The sequence below is a fragment of the Perognathus longimembris genome, chromosome 3 (assembly GCF_023159225.1).
Source record: "Perognathus longimembris pacificus isolate PPM17 chromosome 3, ASM2315922v1, whole genome shotgun sequence".
NCBI lineage: Eukaryota > Metazoa > Chordata > Mammalia > Rodentia > Heteromyidae > Perognathus > Perognathus longimembris.
Genome location: NC_063163.1, coordinates 48256529 through 48266355, shown reverse-complemented (window position 1 = coordinate 48266355; position 9827 = coordinate 48256529). Strand labels below are relative to the sequence as shown.

The window sequence follows — 9827 nt, the reverse complement described above, 5'->3', positions numbered from 1 at the left end:
GCCGCTCCGCCCGACTCCGGGGTGCTTTAGTTCCGGCAGCCGGAGGCCCGGCAGGCTCTTTGTTACCAGCTTCCGTGGTTCTCGGGAGCGAGCCGCCAGCCGGAGAGCTACCGGGAGCCGGGCGGTGGGGTAACTCCGCTTCCCACAGGGGGACTCGCGAAGGCCGGAGCACCCCCAAAGCGTCAGGGGCACTGCAGGATCACCCCTAGAGTACCCACCGACTCGAGGGGACCTTCAGTAAATCCCGTCGCACGCATTAACAGTAAGCTCGGCGCCGCCGGTTGGGCTACAGTTTTCTGAAAGAGCTGGTGGGTGTGGGGGGAGGGGGCGGGACGCGAGGGGGCGGTAGGGGTCCTAGTGTGGGAATATAGACATCTAGAAGAAACGCCTGTATGATTTGGAATTGAATATGGATTGAATTCTCCTCAGAGTCTGGAAATCATTGTGTAAGCATCCTATCCTCTTAGTATTCAATGCTTAGAAGTCCCTTGTTCTCTATTGAACCTGAATTTAAAAGACTGATTGGAAAATTAGTAAGGAATATTTACGGACGACCCCAGTTTGGTGCCTGGGAGACATGTACAGGGGAGGACACAGGAGGACTAGCAGTCACATGATCAGCCTCTGAGCACCTGACGGAGGGGCGGGGATCCGGGGTGACAGCTGAGATACGGAACTGCGAAGCTTGGAGGATTTTTTTTTTTCTTTTCGAATTTTGGTTCTAGAAGTCTTCTGCTCTTGGCTGAAGGATCTAGAAATCGAAGACTTATCCAGGGCTTCCGGGCTGATCCCCGGAGTAGGGAGGAACTGACAGCTCTCACCTGAGCGAGTCGCTCCCAGCCTTCTGCGGGTGCATCTCGGCCCCCTGCGCCGGTCATGGCGAGAATCTGGGTCTGCGTTGCCGGGGTGGTCTTCTTTCTCGCCTGTCTGGTGTTGCACTCGCACTTCTGTGGCCCTTCGGTGAGTGGACTGGTAAAGGGGGTGCAGACAGCACGGTAGGGATGCACCCGGGTGGTCTTCCTAAGGAGGTCCGGGCTCCCGCCCTTGAAGCGGGTCTCAAACCCGGCCCTTGCGGTGTTAAGAAGTGTTTGTATGCCATTTCCGCATCTTGTTCTGCTCCCGCCACACTCATATCATTTGCAAACTCTTGCTAGGCTCGTTTCGGTCTTGGAACGTGAAAGAACAACAACACCTTATTTCTGTGGAAACGTTTCAGTCAGTGCAGCAACCCCCCTGCTTGTGGAAAGATAGACTTAAAAGTAAACCTCACCTGGCGCTGGTGGTTTACCCCTGTAATCCTAGCTACTCGGGAATATGAGATAGGAGGATCGCGGTTCGAAGCCAGCCCGGGCCAGAAAGTTCTTGAGATTTTTTTCTCAGATTAACTAGCAAAAACCTTGAAGTGGTTAAAAGTGGCAGAACAGAAAATGACCTTGAGCAGAACCAAAAAAGCCCAGGGACAGCGCCCAGGCCCTGAGCATTGGTATACCGGTATATACATATACAGCCCCTCCCCGCCCTCCCCCCGCCCCACACACACACTGAGAGGAGAGAGGGGAGGGAGGGAGGGAACCTCATTTCCTTCCCCTCCCTGTTTTTTTTTTTTTTCTTACACTGTCATAATCTTCTGGTTTTATTGAAGGTTTTAAGGAAACTTCCTTTTCAAAAGTGGAGAACGGAGAAAATGCTTTATCGCTTGGATTTGGGTTGGCCTAAATTTTCAGAATATTTTACTGGCGTGACTTTTTGCGTTGCGGTTGATTCCCTTAACGGGTTGGTTTATGTGGCCCAAGTAAGTAAAATGTAGATTTTCCCTCCCTGAAACTATAAAAGGAAACACTGGACTCCTGTTTTTCTTCCATATAGATGTGTATATGTGTGTTTATGTAGGTAGCCATATGCATTTATATTGTGAGTTGCTGTCAAGTAAATTGGTACTGAATGTGATAGATATTAACTCTTGGTTTTTAATTTTTATTCCTACTATTTTTATTCTTATTATACTGGCTATATACAGAGGGTTTAGAATTACATAAGTCAGGTTTAAGTTAGGTTTTGAAGTTGATCTTTTAAACATCAAGAACTTTCAAAATGAAAGCTTTTTGTTTATCTCTGACAAAATAAAGAGTATCATCCTTTAAAATTGATCCTATCTAACTAAGCAGTTATTTTTGTATACCTTCAGAGAGGGGATAACATGCCAAAAGTATTAGTGTTCACAGAGGATGGATATTTACTACGGTCTTGGAATCACACAGTTGACACACCTCATGGTATGTTCGCATCCAGTACAGCAGGTGAACAATCCGTCTGGATCACGGATGTAGGAAGTGGTATGTGTAGTAATGCATTAAATTACTTTACTAGAAGCCAAGCCTTTGCCCAGGTCCTTGCTTCTGCCTTTGAAATAAGAATTGCCAAATCTAATCACAGTTTCTTTGATAATTCACTAAATTACTTTTTGCTAAAAAATCTTTATATTGCACTGAAGAATAAACAAGGAAACGAATCAAGGCATCTTTCTTTAAACGACCAGTTACATTTCTCAACTAAGTCTATACTTCTTCATGCAAAGTCAAATAAAATGGCAATCTCATGGAATCTCTCATTTTCTCTGACAAGTTTTCTTTCAAACATGTTTGTGCTAACAAACTGCTTTGCTGTCCAATGTACAAAGACTTGCAGAAACTGAGGTTAATGATGTTGAAGTTACACTGACTGAAGCATATCTGAAATCTTTCTTCTTTTGAATATTTTTAGTTGACAATGTTTAAAAACAAAGAAAGCACAATTGAATTTACAGCTATGAAACATGTTCTCAGAAAAAGCAGTTTATGTGTGCTGGTAACGACCCGCTAGTAGGAGAGATAGCTTGAGATTACCTTAAGAACTCAGGAAGGAATGAAATCATAAATGTAGTGTTCCTAATACTCCTTGGCTCAGTTATGTTCTTTCCTTAAAAAATTCAGTATGGGGTTTGAACTTAGTGTTTCACACACTAATACACTTGCTTAGCTGATGTTCTACTTGAGATATGCCTCCAGCCTAACCTTTTTTTCGGTATTTTGGAGCTAACATCTCCTGGACTTCCCTGCCCTGGATAACTTCCAACCACAGTCCTCCAGATCTCAGGCTCCTGAGCCAGTAGGATTGTAGGTATGAGCCATCAAGCATCTGGCTCTCTGTTACATTCTTAACCTGACTGCTTCTCCAGTTCTGTCTAATTCAGTTACCACTTTTGTATATGTGTGTGAATTAGGGGTTCTTGATTTTCATAAGTAGAGCCATTGTCAAACTTGTTCTCAGAACATAAAAGATTTCTGGGACTTGGATGGTATATAACTCATTTAAGCTTTATTTTGGGAGGTAAAATTATAGTTATCAAAAATTTGGAGTAGCTGAGTTGGTATAAGACTAATGAGATTTGACTATTTTTACTTCTCTGTCCTGATTTTCATTGACAACGAATTCATTGGTAATAGACTTCATTTTTAATTTATGCTATATGTTATCTTTTTGTAATGTAGAACTTTACTCATTCTCAGAAAGAAAAACAAAATAGCACAGATAAACACTTCATTCTTTTCACTGTACCTTTTCCCACCCACAGACCTAAAAAACAGATTTTATGTTCCTTCCTATTTTTCCAAGTAATTGATTTCCTCTAATAATTTTAGAGGAAGTTTAGAAATTGTGAAGTTTGATTTTTCTGTAATATTTAGTTCTCTTTTTACTGCTGCAAGTGTGTGTGTGTGTGTGTGTGTGTGTGTGTGTGCGCGTGCACGAGCATGTCAGTCCTAGAGCTTAAACTCAGGGACTTAGCACTGTCCCTAAGCTCCTTTTCTCAAGGCTAATACTCTACCATTTGAGCCACAGCTTCGCTTCTGGATTTTTGGTGATTAATTATGAAAATAAGAATCTCACAGACTTTCTTGCCTAGGCTGATTTTGAACCCCAATCCTCAGACCTCAGTCGCTAGGATTATAGGTGTGAGCCACCAGTGCCCAGCTACTGCTGCAAATTTTAAGTGTCTAAATCAAGTAAAATAAGTATTTTTCTTAAGATATAATTTGTAATGCATGATGATTCTATTTATAGCTAGTAAGCTAAATGTATCCTGTTAGTCTTTTGAATACCTGTCAATGAATTTGATCTTGCATGCCTTCAGTTTGATTTCTGTTAAGTGTTTGTCTTTTCTTCTGTTTACTCATATTCCATCTACTTAATTGTTTTGTCCATAAGATCGTTTAAACTCAAAGATTATTTTCTCTCAAAGGAATTGTTAGTGGGTTTTCTTTTGAATTGATTTACACTAAGAGAACGCATAGTTTTTTTTTAAACAAATTCATGTTTATAGAGAATGGTTTCTTTACCTACAACTTAAAAGCTGATCATGAATGATTGAAATAACACCTTGAACTATAAGTTGTTTCTTTTACAGTTACCTCTTGATTATTTTTAAATAACCAAGGTCATACATCTGAAAATGAAAATGGCACACCAATAATTTCAATCACTTCATAAGCTTTCTGTGTAATGAGCCAATTTTTTGTTTTATTTATTTGAATTTAGAATCTGTTTTAGAGTAACTAAGATTTTATTCATCAACGAATCTGGCTGTAACTTATAAAGAGATTCTATTTCATGTCTATATTAACAGTTATCTGAGGCTCTCAACCCTTTATTACTGTTTCTATGAAATTTTTGCTTACTTGAAAAGTGTGAAGATAGTACAATGGTTTTATTTGTGAGACATGAATGTCTGTCTTTACAGGAACCTATGGCCATACTGTTAAAAAATACAATTCATTTGGTGATCTAGTTCAAGTCTTGGGTACACCTGGCAAAAAAGGCACAGCTTTGAATCCCCTGCAGTTTGATAACCCCGCAGAACTATATGTGGAGGACACAGAAGATATTTACATTGTGGATGGGGATGGAGGATTGAATAACAGATTGATTAAACTGTCCCAAAGTACGTGGCTTACTTTTGATTACTATTATGAGAATACTACTTTGTAAATGAGATTTGTTGGATACTTGGTGAAAGGAAATTATCCCAGAAGACCACTCAGACGAAGTCACATAGAACAAAAGAGTTTATTGCCAGCAGAGCAGACAAGGCCAAGTTCCCATAAAGGAGTAAGGAAAATGGCGACTGTCTCCCAGGGGGACCTTTATACCCTCACAGGGCTAGGGTGGAAAGTGCCCTATGTGCCCCTCGGGTACCATCATCAAGGGTGCAGTCACATTACCAGCTCTTATGTCTGGGCTGGGGAGGCATTCTACAAACTTACACTTGGCTTAAGGTTTTACAAGGCATGATACTGTGTCAAGACATCACTGGTGTAGGCTATGTAGTTAGCTTACCATTTAGGAGTACATTTGGACATTATCAGTTAAAAGGAATGAACAATCAAACTTAAGAGAGAGATTGAATGTGGGTCTATTGGTTTTCTGTGGCTGATGTAAAAATAAGGCTACAGATGTGGTGATCTTAAACAACAAATATATTCTGATAGTTTTGAAATAAAAAAGTTTGAAATTAATTGGGTGGGTTGAAGTGACCTCTAAAGGTTCTAGGGGGAGTTGTTCTTTTCTTGTTCTATCTTCAAGCATGCATGGCGCATGGCAGTATAACTATAGTCTGTGCCTCTATCATATAGTCCCTTCTTTGGTACTGAAATGTCTTTCTCCCTCCTCTTAGGAGGATTTAGGGCCTACTCTAAACCCAGGATAATCTTATCTTTAGATATCTTAGTAGCACCCATGAAACCTCTGTTTCTAAAGCAGGTGACAGGTACATGGACATATCATTTGGAGGGTGACAATTTAGCCCTCCCTAGAGTGGTTAATAAAGTAGACAGAGTATAAGAATGTCAGCCCAGTAAAATAACTTTTTAAGCTCAGCGAAATAACAAACCCAAATAACAAGTAAGTTCGAAGCAGTCATCAAGCAGAGATAGTAAAAGTACACAAATTGCTTGTAGTAGTGGAGGAGTTAGGCAAGTGGATCTACAAACAGAAAACCAGGAAAAACACTGTCAAGCTAGTGGGGTATAGTTTTTGTCAATTTATGTCGTGAAATACAGCATGCAGACATACACGACATTCTATATACTGCACTGACCATATATACTTACTGTTTGTAGATTTCATGATCCTTTGGCTGCATGGAGAAAATGGAACAGGACCTGCTAAGTTCAACATTCCTCACAGTGTTACACTTGATTCAGTTGGTCGGGTAAAAATGTAGAGCCTTTGTATTTGGAATTTGTGTGTGTGTGAGTGTGTGTGTGTGTGTGTGTGTGTGTGTGTGTGTGTGAAGTAGGTATGTCTGTCAGTTCTTAATAAATGTTCAGGTCCTATAATGACAGTATCCCCTATATACTTAGAAATTAGCAAAATAGTTTTTTTTAATATCCCATATGTGCTAACAGGAACAAATACTGAATCCAAACATAAAGTTACCTGAGAAGAAATGCTTTCTTTCACCAGAAAAACTCTTTAAGTGTTTGAAATACTTTCCATTTACAAGAAAAAGAAATAATGCTCCACAAAAAAGAAAAAAGTGTTTTATCTTAAAAGTTTGATAAACACTCATTCTCACCAGTTCCACTCTAGGGAATAGAAAGCTTTAACTAATACATTCCAATCATTTTCTCTGTTTTCCAACACCATTCATTACCAGTTTTTTTTTTCCTTTACTTGCTTTTTTTTCCTTACCAGAGATATCATTTGCTTGGGTCTACCTTCTTTATTTCTACTCAGAAATAAAGCCAAGGGCTACCCAAATTCACACATCAATAAAGATCTACTAAGGGTTATCCTGAAGAAACAATGCCTGGTTCCCAGACCTGTGAGATCCAATGAGGCTGAATGGGGAGGTAGTGGGCAGCAGGGCCAGCCCTATTGACCAGTCTTCCTCTTCCTCTTGTCTAAATTCTAACCTTGTCATGAAAACCCTTTTACTTTATGCAGCAAGTTTCACCCATGCAATAGAGAAGTCATGTAGAATTAATCTAACTTCCTGCTTTATACCAGTATTTCCTTAATGTCATCACAATCAATAATCTACTTTTCCACCTATTGTCTTTCTTCCTATGTTCTGTCATGTTCCCTCCTTCCTTTCTCAAGTGCTTCAGCACTTTGGACATGCCTCAGTCATGCAGGTAGAGATATTGTTGTATGAGTGGCAAATTTCCAACTTGCTGAGTTGAGGAGCAAGGCTGCTTTCTCTTGTTCTTGTCTTGTCTCCACTAGGAAGTGACAAGTTGGCAGGACTCAGTGATGATGAATGTGCATTAACACATGAATGAATGATTTTCTGTATCCTTAATCCTCTGCCAGATTGTAGTGCCCCTCAGGTTTTTAGTTACCCTCATGTTAGTGTAGTAGCCAGAGCATCTAGAGCTCTGTGTTATGACACATGGCCATTAGACTGTGGCTCTCACATTTCTCACTGTACTCAGACATGACTTTTGACCTTTGACTGTTAGCCTTTTCTCATCAGAAAATGGGATTTAATAATGCCCTCTCCCTTGGCTACCTCTAAGTACTGAGGTAATTTATAGAAACTAGTAATCATTTTCTTCTCATATCACAGGTCTTTCCCAACTGAGATCTTTTTGGTTTCTCAGGTGTGGGTTGCTGACCGAGGAAATAAAAGACTCCAGGTATTCGATAAAGACACTGGAGAGTGGTTAGGAGCATGGAGTAGTTGTTTCACAGAAGAAGGCCCCTCTTCAGTCAGGTAATTGTGCCTTTTCACTTCACAATCTTTATTTTTTGTTGATTTATATGACTCACAATCTCTGATGAGCCAGCAGAAAGCTCCAAGGTATTTATTGTTCATGTGAATCAAGGAAAAGTGGAAAGAACAAGTGTACAGAGAGGTTTGCTATATGGGAATTTCATATCCCCAATACAGAGAAAAGTTACTAACTTGCAGTGCTCTGTGAAATCCCAGTGTACCTCACACAGCCTGTGGCAGAAAGTCAGAGTGAGTCAATGATAGAGGACCAGCCTAGTGCCAGTTCTCAAGGAGTTTCCTTTTGTTTAGTAAACTATGCTATTGAGGTGTTTAAAAAACATTAAGTTAATCTTTGTCTCTACCATTCCAGATCTCTTAGTCCCTCAGCAGAATTAGATCAATTTTAAATTCTTTCTCTGAAACAGAATCATCCAGCAAATACATAACTGCTGTTGGTTGCACAGCGGGTATTAAAATGGTGAAGTAGTAAATATTTAGGCCTCTTTGTACAATGTTTTCTCCTTAGATTTACTCCTGATGGGAAGTACCTGATTGTGGCCCAGCTGAATCTCAGTAGGCTGTCCATCCTGGAAGCCCCGCCCACAGGAAGCATTGGGTCCTGTTCTGTGATCAGCACTCTCCAGCTACCAGATCAAGTTATGCCACACCTCTTAGAAATCGATGGAAAGACTGGGGCAGTCTATGTAGCAGAAATTGGAGCAAAGCAAGTACAGAAGTTTGTCCCTTTGAATGGTCATGTTCCTGAGTTTAGTTAGTGCTCTTTGGGGTTTTTTTTTTTCCTCGAGATGTGTGGCAGTTAAGATTCTTGGAGTTGTTCTGTTTTTAAAAATAATGCTCAAGCACAAAAATCTGTTTTTTTACCTGATCTGGTACCAGAAAGATTTGTTTTTATGGCATCAAGAGTCATGTTTTGTTGCTGTTCTTGGGACCTACTAAGTGTGTAAGCCCTAAGCAGAAGAGCTCAGGGACAGCGCCCAAGGTTCAAGGCCCTGAGTTCAGCCCCATGACTGACAAAAAAAAAGGGTCAGAAAGAGGAACTAAGATTGCGATCTAGTGATTACTTTGGTACATTAACTCTCCTGGGTTAAAAATTGGTTTATAGGATAATTTATTGATAGATAGATAGAGAGAGAGAGAGAGAGAGAGAGAGAGAGAGAGAGAGAGAGAGAGAGAGAGAGAGAGAGAGTGTGTTTAAGAGCCAGAAACTCCTCTTTTTAAAATTTTTGTGCTGGTAATCTTACTGGAGCTTGAACTCAGGCTAGGGCATTTTCCTTAGCTTTTTCACTCAAGGTGGGTGCTGTACCATTTGGGCCACAGCTCCACTTTCAGCTTTTCCTTTTTTTTTTTGCTGATTTATTGAAGATAAGAGTTCCATGGACTTTCTTGCCTGGGCTGGCTTAAAACCTCCTTCCTCAGATCCCAGCCCCCTGAGTAGCTAGGATTATAGGTGTGGTCTACCAGTGCCAGCTGATTTCCTTAATTTACCTACAGTGGATTGTTTGAGAAATTGTGAGCATGCTGGCATGCAGAGTAATTTCAGTATCCACAGAATGGAAGGGACTAAAGACTCAAAAAGGAAAGAAGCACGCTGGCTGCTGTCTAAGTAGCTTGCAGATTCTAGTGGAGAGGTAAGTGGACAGACACAATCCCAGAACAAGGACAGCAGCACACAAGGGCAGTGGAACTCAATCCAATCGGGACTCATGGAGCCTGCACAGGTGTCTGCTTGAGCTCCACTTGGATCCCATTGAGCCGACCAGAGAGAAGAAGGAAAAAAAACACCTGACCCAAGTAGGGAAGGTATAAAGAGTTACAGCTGACTGTGAATTCAGCAGGTTTCTACACCTTTTTGGAAAAATCCACCTTTGGTTATTTAGCTATAAGATACTTACCCTGTATCCCAAGTCACTGATAAAGGTACAGGGCCTCTCCTCCTTGGTGAAGGAGGGTCAGATGTGTACCAGGGGCAGAAGCGCCCTTGCAGCTTATAGGGGTCTGTTATAAGCATTTCATTGACTAGTGCTTCTAAATGTGTCATGTACATGATACTAAG

The 9827-nt window shown here is 40.8% G+C and overlaps 1 protein-coding gene across 2 annotated transcripts; it reads left to right on the top strand.

Annotated features, from left to right (window-relative positions):
* The first annotated feature begins 623 nt into the window (after positions 1-623).
* On the top strand, positions 624-8685 carry Nhlrc3 (NHL repeat containing 3). 2 transcript variants are annotated; one of them, XM_048341462.1, is made up of 7 exons: positions 624-960; positions 1643-1792; positions 2186-2333; positions 4775-4975; positions 6153-6244; positions 7641-7753; positions 8280-8684. In XM_048341462.1, exons 1-7 carry the CDS (start codon positions 877-879, stop codon positions 8527-8529), a joined length of 1038 nt encoding a protein of 345 aa, XP_048197419.1. In that variant the 5' UTR covers positions 624-876; the 3' UTR covers positions 8530-8684. The 2 variants fall into 2 exon arrangements, with proteins under 2 accessions (XP_048197419.1, XP_048197420.1); XM_048341463.1 differs by lacking the exon at positions 624-960 and adding an exon at positions 1040-1259 and having other exon boundaries at positions 8280-8685.
* Positions 8686-9827: the final 1142 nt, after the last annotated feature.

What these genes read in the sequence shown, in the direction of transcription:
- Nhlrc3 (XM_048341462.1), top strand. Translation starts at nt 877, where the DNA reads ATGGCGAGAATCTGGGTCTGCGTTGCCGGGGTGGTCTTCTTTCTCGCC. An exon ending in GGTTGGTTTATGTGGCCCAA is followed by an intron (nt 1,793 to 2,185) that starts GTAAGTAAAATG and finishes GTATACCTTCAG; the next exon opens with AGAGGGGATAACATGCCAAA. An exon ending in GATCACGGATGTAGGAAGTG is followed by an intron (nt 2,334 to 4,774) that starts GTATGTGTAGTA and finishes CTGTCTTTACAG; the next exon opens with GAACCTATGGCCATACTGTT.